Genomic DNA, 16,362 nt, shown 5'->3' on the forward strand with positions numbered 1-16,362 from the left:
GCACACTGCCTGAATACTTAATGAAGTAAACAACAAACAAAATGGCTCATCTTTGGTGCCCCTAGCTAGCATCCCAAACTGGATATAATTAAAGGTGTGAACAAGCAAGCAAGGAAGTAATGAACCTGCAAAGTCAAGGTTCTGAGAAATTATCGGGCATCCTGCACTGCACCAGTTCAAATTTATCACTCATTATCTCTTATATCGGCAAGTGCGGATCCACATGTTGGTACCTCTCTCCACTCTTGTCCTCCGGCCTTTTTTTTCCTTTCCATTTCTAGATGAGTAATTTATGACAATTACTGCTTGTGACAATTCCCACCCACCCCCAGATCACCTTTCTTTTTACCTTTAAAAAGCCACTGACCTATAATGGCCCTCTATCCTTAAAATACACTGAGATTTTAAAAATAAAAGGATGTTTCTAAAGCACACACATACACACACAAACTCACAAAACAATGCACAAACTGCTAACACAGCCACCCTACCTCCTACTTGTTTTTACCAATGGTTAAAGATTAGGTTCAAATGTTCCTAAAGAAAAAACAACTCTCCTTCCACAAACATATACATTTTAATTTGAACCCAACCCCTTGATTGAAAGAGCAGCTTCTAGCTCACAAACACTGTTAGGGATTTGCACATTTATAGTTTCTCAAGTGGCAACTAAAGAAAGGTATTTGGTTACGAATGGGAGTCTGCAGGGTCCGGATATATCTTTTTTGATTGAGTTTTATATTTCTTCTAATAAGAAAACTCTTGGAGTCTGTGAGGAGGAGAAGCCACTTCCTATGGGAAGCCAGCCCAGTTTGGTTTTCTTTCCATTTTTAGATGCACATATACTTGCAAGTATGTATACACATTTGGTAATACCAAATAAGGAAAACCTAAGACAGGTGCAGGATTCCAGAAACACACACACATGCTTACACAGATACACACACACACACACATACACACACAGAGTCTCCCTCTGTCACATACACATAATTTCCACATATCTATCAAACGCATGGAAGAACGAACAGTGGGCAATAAAAGGTTGACTTCACTTTCAAAAGGAGAATTGGCCAATTCTGTGCAACATGGTCCATCTACTGGAAGATGGTAAGATAAAAGCTTGAGAATGTTTATGTCCCTTCATACCCCCCAAATTCCCAATGACATTGGGAAAAAATACTGCATTGCAGCATTTGCCAGCGCACACTCATGTGTCTAGCATCCGCTGGCCAGCTCACCAACAAATGTACATATTAAGTGTCCAGACATATAAATTAAGTGCCTGGTGGCCACAGATCATTGGAACTGATGAAGAAATTTGTCAAGGCCAAAGTACTTCTGTTCACATACAATGACCTCTATCAAGACTGCCATTCCTTATTTGTGGTACACACAATTTGTTTCAGTTTTCTTTTTTCTTTTTTAAATTAAAATAAGGCATTAAGATGCCAAGGGCTAATTGAAGCAGCGTATATCCTCATGGAAGAAATAGTATTTGGTCTACATATAGGAAAAGATTCCACCCACAATAAGAAAATAAGTGCAAAGGGAAGAAATCAAACCAAAGAAAGGACTTGCCCTGAGGGAAACCCTTTCATTGTTCATGGTAATTCTTGAGAAAAACACCTTGATTTACCCACAAATTCTTCTAGAGACCCTGAATACACACACAAAGCACTATTCAGGCAATGATTTCTAGATTTGAAATGTCAAATAGATTATCCCCAACAGAAATGCTAAGTTTATAATACCTGAAGTCTATCACGTCTCAGACCCTTTTTCAAGACTGAGTTAAGAACTAAAATGCAAACACGTAGCTCATTTTCTTTCTCTTTCTTTAAAAAATATTCGATCGTTATTAGCTCATAACAATCTGGGCTTCCCCTCACAACAAAATCCTTGAGTGTTCAAAGGACCAAGGAAGAGCTATTGGGAGAGAAAAAAGTTTGAAGGCTTTGGAAAACTATCAAACAGAAGCAAGCTCATCTATATCTGGCCAGGAGGACGACTGAATGAATGGCAGTTAGAAATGAGCGGAACTGAGATTACAAAAATGAGTGCTCAAGTTGTCTGTTAGGCTTTTTTTCTGAGATATTAAAATTATCTTATAAGTCAATGATTCTCAAAGCAGTTTCTCAGCTACTTCCCTATCTATGTTCATTCTATCCTTTTAAAAATTTGAATATTAAACGATTTAGCCAATATGTTACAATGAGGTATACAGAAATTCTGACCATTAAGCCTGGGATGTAGTCAGGTATTTTTTGCAGAAATATATCCGATCAGATTTTCATTTCTCAATAAATGCACTCTTAGCCTAGTGCTTCCATAAAGGCACACCTCCTCATGCAGGTAGTAGGCATTAATGTTTTTAAGACAAAGAAGCAAGAAAGGTCAGCAGTGGAACCACGTGTCTTTTTTACAACCCAAGACAAAGTGCTAGTTCTATGGAAATGGTTTTGCCCTAAGGAAAATATGCTAGAAATTCCTCAGAAAAAAATATGTTAGAGATAATAAAAAAAACCTATTCTAATTTTTAAGAGAGATATGCTCAAGACAGAGAGCAAAGGTTCAAGTATATGACATATGACAAAAATAAGTTTATTTATTTTTACTTCAAGAGTCAAAACAAATAAAAAAAAAATCCCCCAATAAGACGACAAAACAAAAAGAAGCGTCTTGCAAGGTAAAAAGAATGGGTGGGGGGTGGGGGTGGGGGTGAGTGCAGAGATTTGCAATGGAGAGAGTAAAAATTAAGAGCACTTTCAGTAAAGCCAATTACATTTCCGAACCTTTTAACATATTTCAGTATTTTTTAATCTCTCATTTTTGGGCTTAATATTAGCTACCTGATCGTGTATCTAATTTGGAAGAAACCAGAACAGATCATGGTTTTTATGCAACCTCCTGTTTGCCTAAGCACTATACCTTTCAGTCCTTCTGGTACCCACCATCATGAGAAAAAGAGACCACTAGTAAAGCACACTCAGAGGAAAAGGGAGAGATGCCTGTCACCCAGGGCACGCACGGGTCCTAGACGTTCAGAGACTCTAAAAAAAAAAAATCAGCTTTTCGCTCAGTTTATGCCAAGACTAGACCCAGGACCAAATGCACTGCAGTGGTTGCAAGGGTACACCTGATGGACCTTGTGGTTGGAGGTATGGAGAGGTAAACGAAGCAAGAGGCTAGAATGCAGCTTTTCATTGATTATTTTTAAAAGTAATTTCTACTCGGGATATAAAATGAAAGATACAATGAACTCCCTGGAATTGTAGTATCAACATCTGATTTAGTAAAAACACCAATATCAGCTAGCACAAAATCATTGCTTTAGGGTAGATCTATACTACCTATATTTCTCCAATGGATATTTGCTGGAAATTTCTAAGAAATCATTTGCAGAACCTATCAGCTGTGGGAGTTCACTATTATGCTTCCGTCAACTTCATTCAATATAATTTACATTTTTTTCAAATGGCCTCTCAGGATTCCTTGCGATTTTTCGCACGTACAATTTCACAGCAGGGGAAAGGGGTAAAGAGAGAGAGAGGAAAAAAAAAAAGCAAGATTCCCTTCCCTCCCTTCCCCCCTCTTCTTCTTCTCTCTCCCTATTTTTTAAACCAAAAAAAAAAAAACAAAAAAAAAAAAAACAGGAGAGACAGAACAGATGCTTAAAAATAGATTTCTAAAAATCACTGTAAACCAGAGTTAGAAATGTAATTAACACCTATTTATAAAGAATAATTAAAGTTGGGCCGGCCACAAAGAACAGCAAAGATAATCGAGGTCCTGTCCTCCCCCCCTTTTTTACACTGTTTGCAGTGTGTTCTCATGATAGCCACCTGCTCCCTACTCGGCTTTTCCTCTGTTCGTTTCCCCGGCAACCTTTCATTGGGTTTTCCTCCCAGCTATCGCTTTCAGTTGGGCTGCTCGGTCTAATCTTATTTGTTTTACACCCATCAAAACAAGCAGCCAGACAAAGGCAATCCTCTAAGAATGGGAAAAAGACCACAGCTTTGTTATAACATCTATGCAAAGCGAAAAGTCGTCCCCAGGCTTTGCTAGCAAAAAATAAGTGAGATAGATATGAATTTACAGCCTCCCCACATACCCGGCTTTGAAACCCTGTGAAAGCTATTGCTGGTGAAATTCAAAGTCAAAGTGGGCACTCGTGGCATTTGATTGTGCCATTTTGTGCCATATCTTCAGGGTCAACATCAGGCGACAGGAGCGGCACTCAAGGAGTTTCCCTGCTTCTTTTTTTCCCGAAAAAGATGATGCTAAAAATAGATTTACTACTTTGGCAGAATGGTTTTCCACTTCCCTTTCCACATCCAAAAGTCCTGCTTCACAATTGCATCTGCTGGTACTGAACCTCACCTCCTCCACCCCTCATACCCAGCCTTCCCCATCACTCCTAGCAGGAGACTGAAAAAGAAATGTGCCTTTAACTTTAACAGTCATGTAATTCTGTTGAAAGCTCACAGAGGCGGTGGACACACCAGCCAACAGCTACGGTGACATTGTGATTGTCAAAAAAGACACCAGCCTCGCTTGGCTAAATGTGTGTTCGATGGAAGAGGCAGTGTGTGTGCCTTGTGTGCATGCAGTGCCATTACACTTGGAGATGGATGCTGGGTTTCAGAAAAGAGAAATACTAATAAACACACACACAGACACAGACACGATCTGCACAGTGATTTACGATGCACAGTCCATCATCCTTACACACACACACACACACGCACACACACACACAAGGCTGGAATCTCCAAGCTGCCTTCCTCTGAATTTTCACTTACCATCTTCAAGCCATTCCACTCCATCTGTGATCAGAAGAAGATGGACCCTCACACAGTGTGTCAAAAGCGGAAAGGAACGTTATGTAAAAGCTGACATTCCTTCTTACAGAGCTGCTGCCCAGAGAAGGAAGCAACAACTCAACACGCCAGGCACCGCTACACATACAAGCCGCCTCCTCTTTTTTATGAGGTCATGACAGGAAACTCTTTGAAATACAAGATGCAGCATTTACTGAAGCCCAAATAAATCACTCTCTTTGCCGTTTTGACTGCGCAGTCCCCCGAAACACAACTGCCCATCTCAACGTTCAGTATCCAGGAACTGCCTCTCGAGCTTTAAATTTCCAGCACGGAAATGGAGATTCCTAACCCCGCTACATCCCCTCCAGCCCCACAAAACCCAGGCACATAGACAAACCCCCTCTCCCTCACAAAAAAACACAGAACAAAACCCTTTTTTTTTTTTTTGCCAACATGGTCTCATGTAATATAATCTCTTTCAAAAAATCAGCAATTATTTCGGCCCACCTCCCCTCTACATCACCCCCCTCCTTTATGTTGAAGGGAAAATTGACAATGACCTGTTAAAAATGACAATCTATTTCCCCACTGCTTTTCAATAAAAGGACCTACCGGCACTCTCTACACAAAAGAGATAGTAAATGTAGGAACCAAACAGCAGCAGAGAACTAAACTCTTGTGCAAGCATAAGACTGGTCAAGGTGTAGATGTTTTTCTTCCCTCCAGCAACACAAACAACAGATTATAAATCTAGTCATACCTACCATAACCATTCTTATTGGCAAATATTGGGTCTCGCAGAGCTTCGACTCTTCTCTTAAAATTTGCAAAGGTTTCAGAATGTATTTTTTAAATGACTACTATTGTTATATATATTTAAAGATCCACAAAACACAGTGTGGATGATTGTAAAGTAAATCAATTATTTGGGGGGAGGGGATGGGGGAAGAGAAAGAAAAAAAAAAAAGAAAGAAAAGGAGCAGTGAGCTGAAACCCCCGATTCTAGGATGTAGATAAGAACAACTGAACAGAGCCTTGCTGAAATTGGCTCGAAGCTTCCCCTTTTTACATCCATTTATGGGACCATCTGTCAGCCGAAGCCAGGATCTGATTGGCTGGGGAAAGGAAGGGAGGCGTTGCAACATCAGGTGCTATTTAAATTAGCTACTGCCAGATTGACGATGTTAATGATTTGGTGACCTCTACAACAACAGAGACCAGATTTCTGAACTGCTTCTTGTGTCTGGTAATTAAGGCCAGGCAGAAGCAACAACAGCCATACTTGTATTTTTACCTTTTCTCTCCTCCCAGCTCAAAAGTACTGTAACAACTGCAGGTCACCCGCCGCTTGCAAACCTTAATAGTGGGAGTGTCCTCCCTTTCCCCTGTCCTGAGGGCTGCACCATCAAACCCCTTTGACAGAGGGCTTTTCCAGTATGGAATATTTTCAACCACCTTATCTTTCTGGACAGTTGCTTTCTAGCGAAATGCATATTTAATGATCTGCCTCTAGGCTTAAAGATACAACAAAAGCACTTTAATGTGCTAATACATCCACGTTTTAACTTTATTATTTCCTAATATTGCTGATTTTCAGTAAGTAATGCTCCTTGTGCAGCTAACATGGCCAGGGTTTCAAGAGAAGGCAAGTTTGAGACTGTGCTTGTTCTGTGAACTGGGTTCATACAAGTTTGCTTCAGAAAACTACTTCCTAATAAAAAAAAGAAAAAAAGCTGGGGTGGGGGAGGGGGAAAGTTGTCAGCCTCTACCTTTCTGCCTTCTGTCTGAGCTTTTCAAAACAGAGAATGATGAATGATTTATTTAAATGAATATATTTCTCAACTTGGATAGAGGCATGATCTGAATTTTTAAAAATCCACTAAAACACATTTTCTCTGCTTTCACTACTGCTATAGAGAATGGTAAAGCATGCTTTTGACAATAGCATCATTTCATAACCGGTGCAGAGGGCTCATCTTGCTTAACTGAACACGTGATTTTGCTTCTCTCCTTCAAAAGATGTATTTTATCTTTGGCCCCTTGAAAGACTTGCCAAGAGCTATTTAGCAAGTGTGTGGTGATGTATACAGTTTGTCTGCCCATGTTACACATGTCATAACCTCTGCGACACCAGTCTTCCAATAGGATAGTAATCTGTTCTGGTTTGGGTTTTAAAGTGGCTTACCTGAAGAGTTTCTGCTTTACTTCTATCCAAAAGGCTAAATTACTGCTATTTATTTAATTCACAATTTAGTCAATTTGTTCCTCAATGAATACACAGAGGTAACAAGTATTACTAAGGAAATAATTCAACATTATTTTAAATCTTTGGCTGTAGTTGACAGCAAGACGGGACTGGGCAGAATAGAAATAGAGGCCGAAAATCACGCTACACTCTGGGCTTCGAAGTCCAAGAAAAGACGGGCCCATGAAAAATTGTTAGAAAAGAAAATGACCTTTATATTAAAAAAAATTAAAACTGTTTTTTTCCCAGCTACTATTTCATGAACACACACACACACACACACACACACACACACACACAAATGTACATATTCACACTTTTAAAAATACAGATACACCACAAAACGGTATGTGCTGGGTACACTCTATGATACATTCAGCTGTTCGAAATAAAAATACATGAAAGAGAAAAGTAGAAATGTTAAAATGGTAACAATAGTTATGGTGAAACAATACTGGTCTAAGGAAACTTTTAAAATAATTTCTCCAGCAAATATACAGAGTCCTACAAGTCACAACAGTACTATAGTATCTGTTGAACTGTGTTCTAGGGACGAATTCATAGGTTAAGTGTTCTAAAGAGCTCAACATACAGACACAGGGAAGGTACAGGTGCCCCAAATCAACAACAGAAACTCTGAATGCAATCCTATCAATATCAAAATATTGTGAAAAGAAAACCATGAACACAATGCTGAAAAACACAAATGAAAACAGCTCCGCTCCAGACCAAAATCTTTACTTTGTATCTCTCTGGAGGTTATAAGAGTCACAATGTCTTAAAAGCATTCTCTCCCTTCCTTACTAATCTCAGCACACTTAGGTATCAATCAACAGTAGGTATATCAAAAGATGTTCTGGCCACTTTTCCGAAACAGGAACTGTATATTACAGTATAAATAATTAGCTGGTTGTGCTAGGCTAAAAAAAATCCATGCACTTTGTATATTGATTACTTCTCCAAAAAACCTCCACTCTAAAGTCTTTCAACGGAATCCTCAAACAAATGCACAAATGTCCTCAGAGGCCTTTTCTCTAAAGACAAAGGCAGAATCCTATTGTTGGGAAAAGTCAACCTTATTATTGCATTTCCAATAGTACCATTCATCTTTCAGAGTGAGGGGCTGACCGCTCCATCAGTGGTGTGACACTTGTAAAGCAACAGATTCTCAATATATTATCTCAAGAATCAGGCAGGCGAGTCTCCCAGTCATGCACGATTTTTTTTTCTGCCACAATCCTCCACCACCACAGAAAGAAACTTGTCTCACTCAGGCAGCTAAGGCAACCTAAAAATGATATCCCAGAGCTGTGGGGCTGCCAGTGCCGCTGTATCCCTCTTACCATAAAAGAGCAGTTTCTTGACTCATTAATAACAATTTCCCTTAAAAGAAGTAATCTCATATCAGTCAGCCCCTTGCCACCATGCACACATCCCAAAGGTTGCAGATATGTCAGCATCAGTCGCCGGCAGCCAGCTTTCCCACACAGAGTCCAGATGGACTGTACCAGAAGCCAATTCAGCGTTAATAACTACCTACTCCGCGCAGTGGAGAAGCCTTACGTGGCACAATGGGCTAGGAAACAGCAGCCGGCTGAAACTGCAAATAAAAAAGACAAACCAAATTCTCCAAAAGCACCAAAAGGAAGGAACAGAAAGGGAAGCGTGAATTGTATTCCTTGACTTCCATGAGAAGAAAAAAAAAAAAGAGAAAAAGAAAAGAGAGGAAAAAAAGAAAAAGAAAAAAGAATCCTTCATAAACATAGGGGGGAAAAATGAAGGGGGGGAAGGGAAACAGATGCTGCCCAGAAAAAAAGTGACAAAATATTACCTCATTATTTAACAAAGCAGCATTAAGCGTCCTGCTGATTTCAAACATCTTGCCACAGATTTTGTTTTAAGAGAAACAGATAGAATCCTTTGCAAAGCACTCCGTCTGCAAAGGGTTCTTCAATTTTCTTGCGCGCCACGGAACAGTCAATATATTATTTCCCTAGAGTTCGCACATTAAAACCTCTAGTCAGTGAGCTGAATTTTCCCCTTATCTCACACACAGTAGACTCCTGTTATATGTACTGCTCTCTTTGCAAGAGCAGCCTGCCCCAAACATGGCTGGTGTTTAAACTACTCTTTAAAGTAACAGTTCACTATATAACCACCAGGTGGGTAGAGTGCACAGATTCAAATGAACCATCTTAAAGGATCGTGGTGTTCCCCCCCACCCCCGCCCCCGCCTTTTAGGTGTACAGTGTGACATGATAGGCATCGTGTCTTGTATCTCTCTGTATCTTGTCAAAATAAACAAATAAAATTCCTTCTCCTGACTTATAGGGAGGAAACAAAACACCATCACCAATTCTAATAAGAACTGTGAAGAATGAAACACAAACACGCTTTGTTTCATTCAGCAAAGGATGAACAAGGAAAATGCAATCAACACAGAGCAGGGCCGTGGGGGAGGGACCAAAAACTCCCTGGAAATATTTTCCTTTAGCAAAAAGAGAAAAATATTGACTCACGTGATAAAAACCCATCAAAAGTGAGCATATGGATGAATCACATACAAGATGGAGGAAAGAGTTTAAGGGTACAACTTTTCTTCTGAGTAAAGCATGAGGTTATTTGATAGGGTCTTTTATGATAGGAAATAACCAAAAGCTTAAACATAAAGACACTGGGAAAAAAAACAGAAACAAAATCTTAAGCATCTCTTTTAAAAATACAATCATACCAATAGCTATAAATGACCACAAGAGCAAATGAATCATATCTCTCCTCAGTCCTATTCTTTTTTCCTAAGATCCACCTCAACGTGGAACATTTCTGTCCTGTGTTATTTTGGATGTATAGCTAACGTGGTGTCTCCTTTGTACAATTCTATTCCAATTAATTTGCTCCTCTGCCAGGAATAAATAGAATGTCCCAAGCTGAAAGCCCCAAGTGATGGAAGGTGGATGTTCAAAGATAAAGAATCACCTGGACATAAATAAATCTCATCCCTTATATTGTTATATGGCCTGATTTAAAGGAGGATATTATTAAAGAGCATGCATGCACTATTTTACGTTCTCTCGTATCTAAAAGAGAAACCAACACACACAGATACCTGGAATTTTGTTTTCTTGGCTGGACAAAATTAATGCCCTAGAACTTACACATCCTCTTGCAAACACAAATGTCGATACTAGTATTTTTCCAGCCCATCCAGGCAATATTTAGCCACATACAATAGTGACTGTCTCCTTCATGTTTAAGTCTAGGCTGCCTCGCTTAATACCATTTAACCTCCTCGCATATATTAAGTTTCAAGTGACAATTTTTAACTGGGGAATGAGAAGGAGTTGCTCTCATCAAATTCTGGTTGTATGAAATAAGCTAATTTGTACACTCACCATATGTCTTAAACACTAATTAAAAAATGTCACTTTCTTCAAACATTAAAATGTAATCAGCCTAGTAAATAAAATATTCCCGAGTTTTCTTGCCTTGGTGATAATTTAAAGAGTGTTTATCTCAAGGTAACCTCTCTATTTTGATTACCAAGAAAGGCTTTTGATTTGAAAAAAGAAAAAGGGAGATATTGGGGGCTTGGGGAGTGAGAAGAGTAAACCACAACTGTACGTAGTTACACAAAGGAAAATAAGATGAAGCGGGGTTTTAAGGACCATAGTCTTGTTACCCTAAGGCAAATCCAGCCAATCAATACCACCCATTGACGGTCTACCATCTGCCATGCTACCCAGCGATGTGGCTAAACAGACCTGTTCCATATGACCGTAGCCGGCTCATTTTCAGTCGATTAGGGCAGTTCCAGAGTATTCACGTGCAATAGCACAAAACTCCAAGTCTGACTGAGCCTCTCTCTTCACACCAGTCCCTCCCAGCACAGCTGCAGACTTTTTTCCTCCTGTTCTGGGTATCTGGATTATCTCTTCTTGCACCTCAATTGAATTAGCAAAATAGGGTGGGAAGGTAGAACAAACAGACACACACACACACACACACACACACACACACACACACACAGATAATTGCTGGCCCTTCTTCACTGTCATGCAGAAATCAGGAATTCCACGTGCTCTGTCCTAATATGATTATGGCACACCATTTAAATAGCATCATCAGTGACTATGACCTGACATTTTCCTGTAGTGCTTGCTATTTCTTGTTATCTTCTCCCTCTTCCCTTGAAAAATAGACACAAAACTGTTGGCATTTCTTCCTTTAGAGAAAATACAATCAGTATGCCCAGACAATGGTATACTCTATTTAAGGGCTTTGGATAAAATTTAAAGCCTAATTTTCCTTTGATGAATTGTGGCACTGGTTTTGTCTTTCTTTTTCCTGTTAAAAACATTAAATCAAATTTTATAGGAAAATGGAAACATACCATAGAGGCAAGAAAAATGCACCAGACTGACATGGAGTCTTGGAATTCACTGTCGATGTTCTCTTAGAGATATATGACCTGACCGTATGATGCTTTTCTCTTTCCTAAGTAGTTTTGTCTACTATGGATTGCAGGAAAGAGCTACAAGAATGCTCCTGTGTAGGAAAATGTGACAAATGGATGTCTAGTCCACTTAAATTGCCTAGAGTTCACCTGTGCAGGTAAACCAACCTCTGGGTTGATTCACACTTGATCTTCCCATTTTCTTTCCATTCCTATGCCTTATGCTAGAATAGCAGCTGAAAGCATAAGATTTCTTTTCAGAATTAAGGTACGCTTTTTCAAAAGTGCCTTTGACCATTCCCTTAAAGCACTAGGATGTCTTTCTGGGAAAGAAAATTTAAAGGACAGGAAAACTGCCTTACTTACAAAATTCTGAAAAAGGTAAATACACATTTATCAAAAAAAAATCTAATTTAGGTGGAGTCCCTCTCTGGACTTTTCACTGTTATATTCTTCATCACAGCCTAAGAAAACTCAACAGGGTCAATGTGCAAACACACAGAGATTTCTGAAGATCCCTGCATTAAAGGATTTGGGGCCTTTCCATTTCAGCTCAGATGAGCTTCACTAAAAATAATAAAAAAAGAAACAAACAAAATACCCTCATGTAAATATAAATCTTTACAAATCAAAGGCCACTGAACAGATAAATATGGAATAGCCATACCATCAAAGGATTCAGTGTTTAACCAGATTAATACAGTTTAGAAAATAATTCAACACAAGAGTTTTTTCAAAAAAAATTCTGGACTCATAATTCTGCAACTACAAATAAAGAAAAAATGTATAGTATCGTAAAAAAGTATTGTAGAAGGAGGAGGAGAAGGAGAAGGAAGCGAAGATGAGAGGAGGAGAGGGAGGAGAAGAAGAAATAAAATAATAGGACTTATAAAGTACAAATAAAAACTGTTTTTTACCAGCAGTCTATTGTATACTGAACACTACACTAGGCACTTGATATGCACAATTTCACACAACATCATAGGAATCACAACGGTTATATCTAAGCATTCTTCTAGAAAGGTGTTTTCCTTATCTAAAAGTAAGACTTCCTCTCCATCACTTCATAGAAGAATATGCTTAATAAATATCTGTTGAATGAATGAGGAAGATGGATACAGACTAGAAGAGAAAGAAAAAGATGTAATTTTTTCTCATCTAAAAGTGACCAAGAGATTTCTTTGTGAAGTGCTTCTAACTAAACATGTCCTCAAAATGTATCTCATTTAGCCTGTCATTATGACCAGGCTATAAATCTGAAGTGAGTGAGACAAAGGATTAAAGCTGGAAAGCAAAAAATTTTAGCAGGTAGGATGAGTACCTGATTCAGACCTAATTCTCTACTTCTTCCAAATCTGGCAAAATTCCTTACATACAGTAGCTGCTCAGCAAACATCGGCTGGATGAACTCTGATGTCCTGAGCCCCTTACAGGACATAGCTAAAGCTGGAAAGCAAAAAATTTTAGCAGGTATGATGAGTACCTGATTCAGACCTAATTCTTTACTTCTTCCAAATTTGGCAAAATACCTTACATACAGTAGCTACTCAGCAAACATCGGTTGGATGAACTCTGATGTCCTGAGCCCCTTACAGGACAGAGCCAGGCTCCAGGCAACACTCAATTATGAGGAAGGAATAAAGATCAACGATTCCATTCAACATCATCTCAAAAACTATTCCAAGGCCTATTTCATGTGATTCAACTAGGAGGCACTAAACACCATCTTAGGGAAAAAGATATGCTAGGCTCCCTAAATCTCAGTTTCCTCACCTGTAAAATGGGCACAGTAATACTTCCCTTAAGGTTTGTTGCCAAGACTAAAACAGATAGGCTTTGTAGAGGCAGCACTCTATATGGTACCTGTTATTAATATGGAAAATAGGGAAAACTGTATCAATTAGTACCTCGCTATAAGATAATTCAATCTTGCTGAGGAAGATACAATTCAAAGACTCTCAAAAACATTTAGAGAATAATAAGACAACAATAACTAAGAAAGGCTGAATGGTCTGTTCCAGTTCTAACCAAAATGTCTGCTGCAGATTAGAACTTAGTCCAATAGGTAAAGTTCAGTGCTAAATTCTGAGTGTGAAGAAGAAGAAATACAAGTCATAATTCCCACCTTCAAGAAGCTTACAGTTTGGCTGGGAAAGAAACATTCATATTTACACATGAATCTTGATAGTGTAAGGAATATAAAAGGAATAGTATCAAAATAAAATACTGAAGAATAGTTGATGGTGAGGATGCCTTCTGCACTGATGAGGAAAGCCTTCAGGGGAGAAGCTGGAACTAATACTAGGCTTAAAGAATGATAGGATTTGTCTAGGAAAATTCCAGATATTTTATATAATAACAAAGGTGGGGGAGTATGGAAGGAAGGGGATATTGGCAGCCAGCTCATTGTAGCTAGACCCCCTTTGAGGTTTCCTCTAAATCTATTCCAATCTCTTCCATATTTTTAAAGTTATAAAAAGAGGAATATTATGATATGACTGTGGGAGAGCAGGCCTTTTATTCAGTAAGTACTTTCATAAAAAGAATAGGAATTAATAGTTACGGCACATCTACTCTGTGTCCAACATTGCACTAGACACTTTGCCTATAAATCTCATTTAATCTCATAACTCTGAGATTTCCAATAGGGAAACAAAACATTAGGGAATTTAAATGATTTGCTCAAGATCACACAGCTAGTAAGAGGCATATTTATACATATCCAATCTCAATCCACACTCTTCACTATAAATACTACCTTATATAGAAGAGTGCAGATCTAGAGAAATTTAAGTCTTATTCTCTATGTTATTATATATTCAGAAACTAACATTCAAAGTAATGTCACTGATATCTGCTGACAGTATAACAATAACAGTAAAAAACCAAACCAAACCCAAGAACAAAAAACCTAACCTATTGCTGGCAATTTCAGTATTCTGCCACCAGGTGATGACAGAATCCTGGTCCTATGAGAATTACCAAGGTCATGTTTTTGCCTGCTATAATTTTGTGTGTGTGCTATTCCTTCCTCCATCTCTGGTAGTGGAGGAAAGAGTGCCTGATCCTCAGATGGACTTGTCTACTAAAGCCCCAAGACATTAATCTCTCCAAATATTTTCCAAATTTTATCAAAAATTCAACTCTGAGCATAATTCTAAATGTCAACAATTTTCAAACAATTTTATTACAGATTGTATTCAATGAATTATAGTTCTTTTTTATTTTCACACTCTACTGTGAGCTTGCAGGGTAGAAATTGCATGTTGTTTGCCTTATCATCCCAGCACGAAGAACGTCAGTACCTAGAACATAGTGGGCACTCGGTAAAAGAACAGAAATAATTGGTTCCAAATATTTTAGAAAAACTTTAAAACCAAATGCTTAGGACACAATTGTTTGGTACTTTATTCATTAATAAACAACTTTCTCTTTCAAGTCACCCTTAATGCAGGGTTATTATAAAAAGCCCTTTCCTGAGGTTGCTCATCAGCAGCTGCATTTCTCTCAGTGGTCAGGTACTTCCTTCTGCCTTAGGAACAGTCTACATTCATTATAAGCCCTGCCCTGCACAGCAGTCTTGTTTACCTTTTCACCCTTTTTATGCCCAAGAAAGTTGCTTCCAATCTCTGTGGGAGATGAAGAAAAACCATGAAAAACAAGAGAGGCATGCTATATACCTGTCAGAAAGAGGCAACTCTCCACTTGACCCTTTTTAGTTCTCTTCTCTGACTCTGAAGCTGGGGGAATGATTTAACTACTTTTAAGCAGAAGAGTAAAGTTGCACGTTAGTGCTGAGTAGCTCATTTCCCTTAGCAACCCCTTAGCAACAGCAGCTTCAAGTTCAAAATACCTCCTTGAAAAGGATCACATCTTTAATGAAGATGAGTATTTTTTTTTTTTTCAACTTTTTTAAATTTATTTTTGGGACAGAGAGAGACAGAGCATGAACGGGGGAGGGGCAGAGAGAGAGGGAGACACAGAATCGGAAGCAGGCTCCAGGCTCCGAGCCGTCAGCCCAGAGCCCGACGCGGGGCTCGAACTCGCGGACCGCGAGATCGTGACCTGGCTGAAGTCGGACGCTTAACCGACTGCGCCACCCAGGCGCCCCGATGAGTATTTTTTTTAATGTAAGGTTTTTGAACAGATGTTTTAACATTACAGCCCCCAAAGCCTTGTAGGCTACAAATATCTATTTCATGCTAACTTTTCTTTATGATATTATGTGGTAACCATAATGATGCTGGGCTCCTGTGAAATTTCAGTCTCTGGAAAAGCCCTGGTCTTACTCTGAAATTATTCACAAATACATAACTTTTATTTTATCAAGTCACCATTAATCCTAGGTTATTACAGAAATTATACTTAAGTTCTTTAAAAAGGGTTACTGATATTGACCTCACTATTCAGTTTGCTCCCTACTGAGAAGAGTGAACAACTTAAATCACAGTTTTTAAAACCTACATCAGGGTTTTACAAACTATATTTATTATATGTAACCTAAGATTCTATGGACAGTTTAAAGAAAAATATAAAAAGAAAATTTCAACTTTACCCCAAACAGCTACTTACTGATTTTATTATTCAATACTTACTTTGTTTACTTCATTGTCTATAAACTGGATGATGGGATATCGAATAATCATCACATTTAATTGTTTTTACATTGTCAGTGAAATGAGAAGGCTTGCAAAAGGTTTTGCTAACCATCAAGAACCCTTAGGGATATAAAATGTTCATGTCATATATGTTATGCCTATCATTAAAACTTTTATCTTGTTCAAAAATTTTGAAGCTCTTTTGTCATCTTAAAGTTTTCATAATTCAGGGGCGCCTGG

The 16,362-nt window shown here is 38.6% G+C and overlaps 1 protein-coding gene across 7 annotated transcripts in view; it reads right to left on the minus strand.

Annotated features, from left to right (window-relative positions):
* Positions 1-16,362, minus strand: part of ELAVL4 (ELAV like RNA binding protein 4) — a 146,075-nt gene that overhangs the window by 83,462 nt on the left and 46,251 nt on the right. For 2 of the 7 annotated variants that reach the window (XM_078451924.1, XM_078451922.1), the window contains exon 1: positions 8,903-9,039. The exons of 2 other annotated variants lie outside the window; for them this stretch is intronic. In XM_078451924.1, coding sequence (XP_078308050.1) covers positions 8,903-8,950 — 48 coding nt within the window. In that variant the 5' untranslated portion in view covers positions 8,951-9,039. Of the gene's footprint in view, positions 1-4,805; positions 5,144-5,590; positions 5,862-8,902; positions 9,040-16,362 lie in introns of those variants that run through there. 3 more of the 7 variants (XM_078451923.1, XM_060621431.2, XM_060621429.2) reach the window with 3 other exon arrangements.

Source organism: Panthera onca, chromosome C1 (assembly GCF_046562875.1).
Source record: "Panthera onca isolate mPanOnc1 chromosome C1, mPanOnc1 haplotype 2, whole genome shotgun sequence".
Taxonomy (NCBI): domain Eukaryota; kingdom Metazoa; phylum Chordata; class Mammalia; order Carnivora; family Felidae; genus Panthera; species Panthera onca.